General features: G+C 33.9%; 2 protein-coding genes and 1 long non-coding RNA gene across 8 annotated transcripts; 2 read left to right on the forward strand and 1 right to left on the reverse strand.

Annotated features, from left to right (window-relative positions):
- Positions 1–1,611: 1,611 nt before the first annotated feature.
- LOC105324486 (heme-binding protein 2) lies at positions 1,612–10,109 on the reverse strand. 3 transcript variants are annotated; one of them, XM_034470900.2, is made up of 4 exons: positions 9,969–10,109; positions 5,473–5,614; positions 2,887–3,070; positions 1,612–1,979 (listed from the first exon to the last, which is right to left on the reverse strand). In XM_034470900.2, exons 2-4 carry the CDS (start codon positions 5,588–5,590, stop codon positions 1,739–1,741), a joined length of 543 nt encoding a protein of 180 aa, XP_034326791.1. In that variant the 5' UTR covers positions 5,591–5,614; positions 9,969–10,109; the 3' UTR covers positions 1,612–1,738. The 3 variants fall into 3 exon arrangements, with proteins under 3 accessions (XP_034326791.1, XP_034326790.1, XP_034326789.1); XM_034470899.2 differs by having other exon boundaries at positions 9,964–10,104; XM_034470898.2 differs by lacking the exon at positions 9,969–10,109 and adding an exon at positions 7,819–7,952.
- On the forward strand, positions 6,297–8,915 carry LOC117689478 (uncharacterized). 2 transcript variants are annotated; one of them, XR_010714876.1, is made up of 3 exons: positions 6,300–7,556; positions 7,791–8,033; positions 8,286–8,915. It is a non-coding gene; the product is annotated as an uncharacterized lncRNA (long non-coding RNA). The 2 variants fall into 2 exon arrangements; XR_010714875.1 differs by lacking the exon at positions 8,286–8,915 and having other exon boundaries at positions 6,297–7,556; positions 7,791–8,082.
- A 126-nt stretch (positions 10,110–10,235) lies between the features above and the next one.
- LOC105325558 (uncharacterized) lies at positions 10,236–13,496 on the forward strand. Of its 3 annotated transcripts, none has more exons than XM_066088406.1 (7): positions 10,236–10,373; positions 10,522–10,925; positions 11,149–11,288; positions 11,499–11,828; positions 11,970–12,095; positions 12,318–12,510; positions 12,800–13,496. In XM_066088406.1, exons 4-7 carry the CDS (start codon positions 11,795–11,797, stop codon positions 13,323–13,325), a joined length of 879 nt encoding a protein of 292 aa, XP_065944478.1. In that variant the 5' UTR covers positions 10,236–10,373; positions 10,522–10,925; positions 11,149–11,288; positions 11,499–11,794; the 3' UTR covers positions 13,326–13,496. The 3 variants fall into 3 exon arrangements, with proteins under 3 accessions (XP_065944478.1, XP_065944479.1, XP_034326793.1); XM_066088407.1 differs by having other exon boundaries at positions 10,239–10,373; positions 10,811–10,925; XM_034470902.2 differs by having other exon boundaries at positions 10,270–10,925; positions 11,499–11,812.
- Positions 13,497–13,546: the final 50 nt, after the last annotated feature.

Raw genomic sequence — 13,546 nt, forward strand, 5'->3', positions numbered from 1 at the left:
GGGTCTTTGGCTTTCGCTCATAGATGGGTCCCTACTCAGCAAGTTTTTGGTTACGTGTTTTTCTCTTGAAATCATTAGGTTGACACCTATTGTAATGAAAAAATCCAAAAAGTTGTGTTTCAAGTACTTTTTTTTAACCAAAATGTCAATATGTATACCCCATTTTTCATAACAAGTTTCCAGCCAATTTCCATTTTTTGCTATTTCAAATATACATTTTTCAACTAAAGCAAGTTTGGAACATATATTTTTAATCCGTATTATGTGAAAAACACATTACAATGGTTATCTTAATTAACAGAAAAAAGACATTTTGTATGAAAAGTATACCAAATTAGAAAATCAAAATTATTTTAAAAAAATTAAATAGCTTAAATTTTTGTTATTTAATGGTTAACTGCCTTAATTTTTTCTCTAAAGAACTATATATGATAAGAGTTAAATATGGCCCCCATAATTCGCCATTTTTTAAGTGTCTCGGGTACAATAAAATGTTAACTAATTTTTTAAAAGAGTTGATATAAAAAAAAAAATTTATTTGATTTATTTGCACTCACTGGCAGTATATGACGTCAGAAGTGACGCCATTTCTATAATTCAATCAAAATCAGCAAAACATTGACATTTTTCTTATCTATTTACGAATGGGAAATATAGAGCGCATGCTTGAACAAGGAAAATTTTTTTGTCACTTATTAGTCTTGGCTAGATACACCTGATTAAAATATTTTATTTGTTCAAGAATGCGCTCTATGTTTTCGGAAGGAAAAACTGCTTGAAAACAAACTGTTTTACGCTAAAAATGCAAAAATGGCGGGAAAAGGTTGTCTTTACAATGTCATATTTCTAAATTGTGGGCACTTGAACCAAAATGAATATTATGTAAACACATCACATACATATCTGTACTAAGAAAACAAAGAATGATAGTAAAATGATGATGTTCATTTTAGGGGGCCATTTTAGGCCCTTATCATATATAGTCATTTCAGATTTATATCTGTTGCACTTTGAAAGCTAAAACATTGTAGGGGTCAACTTGCTTTTTTCCTTCTACACATTTTTGAACATGTATACCTTCATTTCACTCAGTCTACTTCAATGACCTTTAGAAAATGTAATCCATTAATTTTTCTTCCAACATTTTCAAGTGAATATGTTTGCATGTTTTGAAAGGAAGCCCTGTACTAAGTATTTTATTTTTCAAAAACTGTAAAAAGGAAGACATGCATTTTTAAATACAAAAAGATGTCACTCAAGTAGGGACCTAGAGGCATATGGACATAAAAGCCAGGTCTATATTCTTTTCAGCGAAGTACATGTTCGTCTAGATATTTGATTGCATGATCAAATAATATAAATGGGTCACATTTGTTGTAGCAAAACAGCATTATAAAGTATTTGAATGTCTTAATTAAATTATGATCACCATTAATAAATTATTTTATTTTTATAGTAACCTAGGTCAATATTATAAAACATACTTGAGGCCAATGATAAAAAGATTACCTATAAAATTCTTGAAATTGCATTGGGAAATAACATGCTGGTATTCATAAAGAAATATTTAAAACTTTCAATAGATTCTGATACATAAGTAAAACTCGGAGATCCTCAGAACTTTTTATTTACATCATCAGTAGGGAGCACAGATTATTTTGATAACTTTATTATTAGATCAGTCCAATAATATGTTTAAGACATGAAAATATCATGAAAATATGTCTTGTACACACTATTAGTTTTTGGCAACGAGCCAGACCTCGTTATCATGTCTATTCATAGAGCTGGTACCGTCATATCCGGCCTTGTAAAAATGGTCTCCATGGTAGAGATTTCTGTTGTTGATTTGTTTCATCAGTTCTTTCACTTTCCTCAGGTTCATTCTGTTATCAGTGAACGATTTCCTCAGGTTCATTCTGGTATTAGTGAACGATTTCCTCAGGTTCATTCTGGTATTAGCGAACCCACCTAACGATCTGAAATGAAATTTAAGTACATACTTAAAACTTTAAGATTTCCTCTTTCAATTCCTACTCAGAATAACTATTTGGACATACAGTAAAACCCGTTTAGTACGAACACGGATATAGCGAAGTCTTTTTGAGTCCCCGGTAAAATTCTTAACAAATTTTTGCATTTTTTTTACGGTTATAACGATTTCGGATATAACGAATTTACGGATATAGCGAACTGAGTTTGAGTCCCTAGGACTTCGCTATAACCGAGTTTTACTGTATTTGACTGATACTCGGAATTAACTACCAGCCACCATGCTTAGCATCTTAAATAAAACTTAACGGAATATGATGTTCGATATTTACACATTCAATTCCCATGCAGAAGATTGGAATAACTTGCCATTGTATTAACATGTATTATTGACATTTAACCCTTTGTGTGCGGCGACCCAACATATTGGGTATGGAATAGCCGACGTTAAATAAACAGCAAGTTAAAAAGTTTACCTGGATATGAACTTGGTTGGTCAAATGATCTAATAAATCATGTGAAGTCCGAAGCATTAAAGAACTGTTCGTAAAGCTTAGATTATAGTCTTCATAAAATGGACACAAAGTTCACATTAATATAGCCCATACATGTGTTTATTTATTATGTGTAAATGCATTGATATCATATGACCATCATCTGAACGTGTACCCATCTTTACCAAATTAAACTGATCGTGCATGAAGGAAATACAAGAGTTCTGATTAATACACAATCTTTAAGACTACATGATGAATTATGATGAATTCTTCTGCAAAATTCGTTCACACACGCCCGCTCCTGCAGATTTTACATTTTTAGACAGTGAAGCCAAGGTGCCATATTAGATACCAGCCTACCATGTGTATGTTCTCCTAACTAATGTACTAGACTTACTTGACGTAGACGTCCATGGGAGGGAGCATAGTGATGTACACGGTGGGGTCGGTGGGGGCCGGGGGGAAGGGCTGCATGTGGTGGGGGATCATGAAGTGCATCTCCATCACACTCTGTTCGTAATTCCTTCCCACCTCGGGGTAAACGGTCATCAGCATAGGGTATATCATCGGTATCTTCATTCCTTTCATAAAACATTAAAAAGAAAATTGCACATACGGGGGCAATTCAATATTAGTATTTATTACCTAATAAAAGGATTTTACCGCGCGGCAACGTATTTCAGAGCGCGGGTATGTTATTGTTACATCCTTTCGATAGTTCTCAGGGAATGTATATTCCTTTACGTAGACGCTGTTTTTAGTACTTGGTGAAACCAAATTCAATGTTATCAAAATGGAGTATCAAATAAAATAATCAACAGTTTTAAAGCCTCAAATAAGGTAAATGACTATTTAAAATCTAATGGGTTTAAGACTCCCCCTTCTTTGTGTAAACTAACATTAAATTGAGATATTGTAATGCATGCAACAGGTTCTGTGCATGTAAAAGATGAAAAAAATCTTACTAGTATATTGCATAATGGCACGAAAGTTATCTGCAATATGCAAATTGTAAACCCCGAAAACTAAAAAAGGAATTAGGTAATAAAACAATTATTGAATGCTTGAACAGTCAATTGCAATAGACCAGATTTTTTTTCTCTTGGTGCAGGGAACAGCTCAGTATGATCTATTGCCCCAGGCCAACGGCTCATACTGAGCTGTTCCCTGCACCTCGGGAAAAAATATTCTGGTCTATTGACTGCTCAAGCATTAAATAATTGTATATTGTAGCACAGCACGATAACGCTTTGCCTGATTTCGTGTATAACGATACTCTTCAACAGCTCTATTCGATATCTTTCAAACAGTTTAAACATTTTGTCATTTCAACAGAACCAATCGTCATTCGGTAATGCATTTTTTTAAAAATGAATTTGCGTCTTATAAGGTATCTTTGAAATTGATGGTAAAGACGCGATTCGTGATATTGCCAAATTGTTGGCATATCGCTATCGCGGTTGCATTTCATTTTTAAGCGTATTTAGATAGGCTGAATTTTTTTTAGGCAGATGGATACCGCATATATTTATATTGAGAGACCAAAATTGATTGACCAAAACGGTTTCGAATACAAAAAGTTAAGCAATTGCTAAAATGTTCCTTAAATTGAATCAAAGACAATTTGCAAATATCCAATAAACGACGGAACAAGACAGACTGAAATCCAGGCACATGTACTTAAAAAATCCTCGATAATGTAGACCGTTTTCCCGTGTATGTTATAACATCGCACACGTGCAAACCACACACCGTGGCAGATCGAGCAATGTCGCATATATTTTAAAAATGGAGCGTTTTTGTAGAAACCGATGGAAACTATGTTACGTTGTTACTTTCTTGGATTAACTATCATTTAGTTACTGTGTTGGATGTAGTTCCGCCGGTGTTTTCAGAAAGATGCAACCGCTATGCACTCTGTATGAACGACACACGTGTTCGATGTGCATGCAAAGTACCGATAAGACAGCACTATATGTGGTAAATAATACGGGTACCACGAAATTCTTTCTAAGAATAAATATATTTTGTAATTTAATGATTGATGTTTCCTTTATTCTTTATAACAAACATTTTACTACATTGTGTAGTTCATGAATTTAGAAGTCCGTGCAACCTGATTGCCTCGATCGGAAAGCAACCGACCGTAACTTTCTCAACCGATATACATATACCCCGGTGTACATATACCCCAGTGGCAGTAGAGGAGCGACCGAAACTAATATGGCGATCAAATGCTTTTATGAATTCATGTCAGCTTTAACCAGCGTACAGTAATCCATTACAGAAATGGATTCAGAGATTGAAATAATGTATTTCAAACTGAGAAGAAAACTTTGAAGGGGTGTAATGTTCATTTCACTATTTTAGTCGCATGTTTTTGAGATACAGTTCAATACAATTTACATATCGAACGAACCTCGTATATAATTATCAGTTGCACAAAGAACTGTTGAAAAAAATAATGCAGTATACCAATTAAAGTGGCATGGTCACGATTTTGGTCAAATTCCTTTTTCCCCCTGTTTTTATTATTTACAATGCTTTAGGAATGCATTTCTAATGACCAAATGATAAGCAAGATATAGAGCTCACAATTCTTTGTCGTGTTAACAAGACTCGTGCACTATTTTGATTCAATATACCTGTAAAAATCTGTTTCAAGCTCATTTGTCAACCTTCTTATTTATTTTAAGCATAAATATACAGTTCCTAACAATCAACACAACCATTTTAAAGGTTGAAACTGGAATTGTCACTTCAACATTAAATTTGTAAACAAAAGCTTATAACTCAATGAATGACACTCAAATTTCGGTTGACTTTTAAAATGCCTTACAAAAGCATTGTTAACATTAAACTCGAAAAAATAATTTTTGACCAAAATCGTAACCATGCCCCTCTAAGTAATTGGTGTCTAAAATATTGCCTTCAACAGGAAAAAAAAAGCTGTAGATTTTTTACGTTAAATAGGCATTCTCACCGAGTGTGTTCTCTCCAGAAATGTATCGGAACAATTTATATACCAATTTGTTCTCTCGATAGTTCATCAGAGCACCGTATCCCCTCAATAGATCTCTTGTTGCAACCCATTGGGACATCTCATACCGTCTCAGCTCATACCCCTAAAATACGATGATAGTTCTTTAATTAACAGCATAAGTTATTCTATGTTAGACGGCGGCACGCAAGCGATGAATTCTGCTCCGTTTGATAGATCAAATGCGACAAAGCGCGGGGGGCTCTATGATCGATTTGGTGTAACTGTTTCTTTTTTTTTTATTGTTTGAATCAGTATAATAAAACACTTAAAGTATACCATTGAGGAAGTCCAGTTCCCCTCGCATGTTCCCCTCGGGAAATAGGTTTGCTCTCAGGGACCCGGAATCTTCCTGACACTCTCAATGGTATTTTTTAATTGTATAATATACACTCCATATTGAGGAATTTTAATCCATTTTTTTTTTTTTTTGCGAATATACTGACCTACCCTTTTTTGTAAGTAGAATTACTAGAGTTTGACATTTGACATTACCTATAATCAATAATAGAGCCATACAATCAAACATGATTTGAAACATTATTTCCGCGAGCTTTCCTGTATAGTTCTTTGGTTCTTATATTTATATTTTGTCGGCCATGAGTTGAAAAAAAACCCCACTTATCCGTTGTCGATAATGCGCAAGCTACGTTCAATGTGTATAACATTATGTGATTGACCAAAGTCCAAGAACTTTTACGATTATTTGTAGGTGGTCCCAAACTAACCAATATGTAATTGTGTAATGATATTTGAAGACATATCAAGATTTAATTTAAGGTAATGATCCATACGTCACAAAACAACGTCTGACGTAATTCACGCGTTATTACGTCTTTTCCGTGCCCGATCTAATCGAGACCTAACGCTAAAAGGTGTACATGTGTTTCAAAACAAAAAAATCAAGCTGACCTAGAAATTAATTCAAAACAAATCTGTTAAAAGTCCTGAAACTGCAATCAATTAGCCTATTACTCAGCGAAATGAAAAATTGACTGGGTTGTGTCGATTGAGTACTCGTTTTGAAAATACAGACCGCTTACTTTTGTCCTGCATAAACATCAATTCATTACAAGGTTGAACTTAGTCCAATTCTTTGAACGTTAATCCCTGAAGGTGCATAAACATCCTGACCGAGATCTATATTCCAGTGCATAAGGGAGATAAATACACAAGGGGAAATAATTTGACTTATTTCATCTATATCCTATTTTCGCTTAGCAACGAGCATAGATATATTTTCCACAAAAAATGTTTTATGAATTAAAATCATGCGCTTAAGAAAAGTTATTTCATTTTAAGAACTGCTTTTAAAACCAGTAAAAAAAGGTTGAATAGAGGTTTTGTCTTACAGGCATATATCAGGTAGTTAGCATTATCCACGCGTGGGACTGCAATTTCTAAATACCGATCTCGATCCATAATACTTACCGATATCCAAAGATACAATTTTTTGCGGATTAGATAATACAGATTGATCAACAGTTTGTTTAAATCATGTTTAAGTTTATATTTAACAATAATCTAAACATATTTTTTTAGAGTGATGAAATAATAAACCTATGCACAATTTAATTTTTACGGATCTTTTTTCAAAATATATATTTTAATGATTTTTACCCAAAATACCCCCATTGTGATCAAGAAAAGGCCGGTCCCTTGAGTAATTTTATTTCCAATTGATTAAGGGCGTTAATGTGTAAATAATATCAAAATTTTAGAGAATCCTGTACGTAAATAGAATTATAAGAGCTTAAATTCTCTTTGAAAATTTATTTCATTTTATGTCATTTGTATGCAGATTTATCTATTTTTGATAAATAAGCAAGTGTAACATAAAAATTCTTGTTTTGAAATAATAATTCCTTTATTTTACATAGGATATAAGTCAAAAAATTATTTTGTGAAATTCTAATTTCAGGCTTAGGCTTATATTCTTTATGTATGAAAAAGCGCCATTTTCCGCAATCGGTTCTATTTTTAGCAACGACCCTAGCTTTTATAATACCGATGGACCACCCAACAGGGTAAAATTTGATGAGAACATATCCTTAGATACATGTTTGAAAAATATGAAAAAATTCTGTACGCATTTTATTTATCTAGTGGGGTATAGACATAGCAATAAAAAAGTTTAAAAAAAAAAAAGTCAGTAATTTAGAGTAGAACAATGTAATCACTGACGGGGGGGGGGGGGGGGGGGTCTGTGAAACAAATTCGAGAATGAGAAAAATAATGGAATAAAAATATTCTCGTTTCAGTCATTTGGACAACAAAATCGATACAGACCGGAAATGACTGGAGCACGGTATATTTTGGACAGTCCAAGTCCCGAACAAATGGTGGTGGCTTGTGTGCAGAGGCCAAATAACAAAGGGATGCGAACACTGCTAGTCCAAGCATGGTTCTTAGTTTTCTGAAAGGCTTTTCTGTAAAAAGATGACACCGTTCAATCATTTTTCAAACACTGATTGAATATACGTGGACAAGATGCATATCTACCAGTATGAGTATATAGTCTTTTATTTGTAAAATAAAATTAACGATAATGCATATAGTTATTATTCATGCAGTGATACCATTATAGAATAAAGTTAAACGATTGTTTTAGTTTCATGAACTTTTCATGTATCAAATGCTAAATGCACTTTATGTACTAACTTTCTCTACACTATCTGTAACTACCGGAAGAATCTAACGTTACATTATCAGCACATTTTTTTATTTATTAACTCTACAATGTTTTAATTTAATAGCGAGCGCAGCGAGGCGGCGCGAAGCGCCGCTCGCGTAGCGAGCTCCATAGACAACGTGTACGAACGGAGGAAATTCGAGTTGAAATCTGCACATTGTTCAAAGAAAATTTTGTGGACCCGCGTGAAAACGTTCTACTATCCCAGTGATCCTTTGCGGTGCATAGCAACATGGTGGAATAGGAAGTGTTTCTACGGAAAATTCTTACCTCTACATCGCATACATCATTTTCATTTAACAATAAAAAAAATCCTTCTATACTCTGTCCCAAGATATTTTGGATTCACGTTTGGCTTAATTGTTTGATATTCATAAATACCTCAGGATCCAAACGATGTTCATTCAAAAGTATGAAAAATTTCCAAGATTTCTCAGTCAAAACGCCCCTGTTAGCTTATCAGGTTTCAATACAATGCTAAAAAATGTGATGTCTACGGAGATTTTGCATTGCAGCAAGCCCGGATGATAACGTTGAAATATTGCGCGATGTATTCCGAGTGTATTCCGAATGGAGAAAATATGTAAACATTCCCCATTATAAATCTCCGTAAGGAATCTGTTTTCGTTCCTGTGAATTTTTCCGATTGAAAGATGATAATGTGTCAATGAAATTATCTTGGAAAATATCCCTTTCAACTAATTCAATTGCACTTCTTTCACAGGTAAGTGTATTTTTATTAAAAATCGTCCAAACGTGAATCCAAAATATCTTGGGACAGACTTTAAAAACATTACAGTAAACAACACATAAGCTTACGTAAAAAAAAACCCACTGAACTTTTGCTGACATATGACGTCATTTCCTTCAAACTGTCGAGCGCAAAAGAATGTTAACTATGACGTCACAAAGATCTCGCGTTACATTTAGAGGTGGATCAAACATATGTACTGGATCATGTAGGAAGTACTCAGTATCGATATCAGTGTTAACGGCGACTCTTTGGCTGATTAGTTTATTTTTTTTTGCTTAGTAAATACACATGCAAGTTCCATGCTAAATTTATTGTCATATTGATCCAATCATATATGCATACGTTAGGTAGGTGACAAAAAATTATTATAAGAAAGAAAAGTCTATAGTCTGTCCCAAGTTATTGCTTCCATCGCTTTTTGATGATTTTTAATAAAATTACACATACCTGTGAAAGAAATACAGTTGAAATCGTTAAAAGGGAATATATCCAAGATATCTTCATTGAACAATTATCCCTTTCCACTCAGAAAAATTCACAGGGACGAAAACAGATTCCTTACGGAGATTTATAATGGGGAATATCAAAGTGTTTATCAAAATATTTTAATACAATGTAAGTCTGTTTAACATTTTATTAATGCTCAGTGGTAGTTTGTTTAAGTGTATAAGACTAGGAAGGGGCCATTGGAATAAAAGTTTGATAACTTCGGGTTCCTTACGGTGGTAAAAGTTTTCGAGACAAAGCCAAAGTTTTTTGGTTAGGGCAAGTCCACGGGTTGCATTTAACAATGATGACAGTCAGATATGTGGTTCCTCCTGCGCTCGCCCCAACGGTCACACCGTAAAACATATTAACGTTACATATATACATGTAACAATATAAACCTCAATGTTTTACTATATAAGTCCAAACTTTATTTATACCATTTTAATTTCTATATAATTTAGCTATTTTATTTTATTTCAAAGTTACTTGATCGCCTTACCTTACCGGTCGAGGTGAAGTTTTTATCCGAAGTGTAATTATACGTCACCGCGAAAGTGATGACGTCATCTTTCTCAGAGCTAAACCTAATCTCTCACCAGAGGGCGTATTACGCTGCGCTATGAATCTACTATCTGCAACCTTAGGCCTGCCGCGCACGCGCGAAATTTTGTAAACATCCTGTAGTTCGAGTTTGTTCAGACAAAAAGTACAGTCCCTGTCGCTGGCGGAAAACTCCTAAAAACGAAGGGGAATTCGGGAATTATTTTCACTCAGCCATTCCTGCGGCTATAGCCTGGTTCCCGAGGCCTTCCGATTGTGCAAGCACAGAAGCGGAAGGCCTCGGAACCAGGCTACGCTACAAAATAACTCTGGGTAGAGATTGAGAAAGACATATTGAGAAGCGGCAAGGTAATATATTTTCTTTTATTACCTAATCAAAGGGATTTTGTTGTTTTATTACAAATAAGCCTTTTCGCGATAAATCTTGCACATGCACACAAACGCTTCCGGACGGCAACTATTTATATCCGCATTCCATTGCTGTTGTTTACATTAGTAACACAGCTCAGTATGGCAAAGCGGGAGAGTTTGAAGAAACTGAAAATAAGTTCGTTGAGAAATTTAGCCACAGAGCACGGAATCGACATATGTAAGAAGATCTCATACAAGAATTACTTTTGTGTCAAACGCCAACTTCTGTTTTGACGCCGATCATCCAACAAGCTTCGGCTGAAGGATCATTGACCCTACCCTTTCAGGACAGTTTGCCACCTTTTCACGCCGTAACCTATGACTGTTTGGACCAGAGTTATATTCCAACATTAAACTTTTAGTGATATTTACAGTTTTATCATTGAAAGACCTACTTCACATGGTATTGCTGTGAAAAATTTCAAGGGCTTAGACAAATCCATTAAACACTTCGAAGCTGGTGACGTCCAAGATATCAGAGTGTCAAAGGTAGAATTTTTAATTACATTTTGTATTTTGTAAAGAACACACCTTAATATTATTTTTTTTTAAATGATCAGATAAAAGCATGATCAGATTAATGCATGTAGAAAAATTTGCTCTACAAATGTATGTATTTTTGTTCGCTGATATCAGAGACATACATGTCTCTGCTGATATTATTTTGTTTTAATTGTTCATAATATATAATATATTTTACATTTTTAATTAGGTCAATTCATCTATAATATATGTGAGGGCAACATGCCAAGCTTCTATGAAGAAGCAGCAATAACAAGTGTATATCTGCATGTCAACACCAAACACTGGCAGACCACATATACAGCATGCATATTGCCAGTGTCCTATTGGGTATTAGTTCATAAATATATTTATATATATGAATTGATAAACATTTTATCCAAGTTTTTTTATAATCTTATAAAAGTCCACATCCCAGTGAACTTTTAATCATGCAATTCTATTGCTATTTATTGTTTAAATTACAATTTCATTTTTTTTCAAAGGATCAATTCAAGAACTTAGTTTTCAACTGCACTATTCTATCCTTTTGATTCATAGGTTAGCACAGGCATGTAGTCACATAGGTGCCTTACTCTTTGCATTAAGTCATGCAAAACCCAACCAGTCCTCGTCAGAAAGCTGTACATCTCAGCCATGTAAATAAATAATTCCTGGGTGCCAGGTGAAGCCTTCTGGACCAATTAGTTCTTTGCCTAATAAGTGTAAGGGCCAATTGAAAGAGTCGGAAGATTTTATAGAAAATCGTGATCCTCTTGCCGCTTATGACCCTCGGCATTCAGACGACAGACATTGGGATCTTAATCGCACGCTGCAGCATTTACAGGATCTAAAAAATGTCTTTCCACAAACAGGTAGATGATATGAAAGGTTTAATTGATTTTTTTTTAAATTATAATTCATGCTTTAGTTACTATTTGGCAGTGGAATTTGATAATTAGTATTTTTGAAATAATAATTAGGTCTGTAGAATCTGTCAGTCTGACAAATCTATGCATTTATTATCATAAGGAATGTCACACTTGTGGAATATACCTGACCATGCTCCAGAGGCTGTCCAAGAGATGGAGGTGCAGGATGTGGAAGCAGATATTATGTTCGCAAGGATGAAAAGTCTCATATTTTGTGAGGGGAATGGTAAGAATTTAAATTTGATAAATATGTTGATTAAAGATTAAGTAACGCTAACTATATTATGAAAACCTAAATTGAAACATTTTTTTTCGAAATGAAAATTATTTTTGAATTATATTTTCTTATGTTTATGATATTTTCATTTATAAACAAAAATTTCAAAACTCTTTAACTCCTTTGAGTTTCATAATTGTTATGATATCCTAATTAACTTCAAAATTTTAGAGCCCCAACTGTCGATAACCCAGGACTTAGTTGAGTTTATTGAGAGCTGCACAAGAGACCAGAGAACATCAGATATGTGGCAGAAACTCCATATTGGTCGTCTCACCAGTTCTCTTTTTGGTGATGTCTTAAAAGCTGGATCCAATCCGAATTCTTTGATCAAGCAAATTATGGAGGGTTCCAGTTTTAATAAGTAAGCTGAAAAAATTATGACAATGACTAATTCTTATCTTATTCCATAGAAACTATCATATAGAGGAATTTATATATATATATATATATATATATATATATATATATATATATATATATATATATATATATATATATATATATATATATATATATATATATATCTCTGACTATCTGTGTGTACATGTATACCCTAATTGTGTCTGACTATCTGTGTGTACATGTATACCCTAATTAAGCTGCAAATTTTGATCCATTTTGTTAAAATCAAGTTTTGTTTGAAAATTAAGGTATGCAGTTCTACCACCAGCAGTTCAATGGGGACAAGAAATGGAGGCCAAGGCACGGTCAGACTATGTCATTCTTAAGTCGGCTATCAACAGTAATTTCACAGTTGAGGATACAGGTATCACTTTATGTGCAGAACACTCTTTTCTGGGTGCCTCTAGCGATGGGAAGGTCCATGATGGGGAAAGCATTGGTTTATTAGAAATTAAGTGTCCGTATTCCATCCAAGGAACTCGTGTTACAATGAAAGAAGATGGTGAAATCATGGCAATGGGATATTCCAATTTTTGTCTGGAGGAGAGTATGGAAGGACCACGTCTCAAGAAGAGCCACAAATTTTATGCTCAAGTTCAAGGGGAGATGGCAATTAAGGCATTACCATGGTGTGACTTCGAAGTTTGGACCAATGTGGCACAAAACAATATTTGTATTGACATAGTTTATTTTGATTCAAAGTTTGTGTCCTCTATGATGCCTCAACTTATTGCATTTTATATGCATCACATTGTCCATAAATTGCACATTTAACTAATGAATTATCTGTTATTGATTGGCCAAAAAACAATGCTGACAAGAAATCTGAATTGTTCATGTATATTACATGTAATTTATGTGAATGTTCATCTAGATTAAATCATTTAAATACATGCACATGGTTCAAATGAAAACAAACTTTTTTGTTGTTGTAAAATTCACCTTTTCAAAACAGTGGTTACTTTTAACTCAGAAATATATATAATTACAAAGAT

The sequence above is a fragment of the Magallana gigas genome, chromosome 6 (genome assembly GCF_963853765.1).
Source record: "Magallana gigas chromosome 6, xbMagGiga1.1, whole genome shotgun sequence".
NCBI lineage: Eukaryota > Metazoa > Mollusca > Bivalvia > Ostreida > Ostreidae > Magallana > Magallana gigas.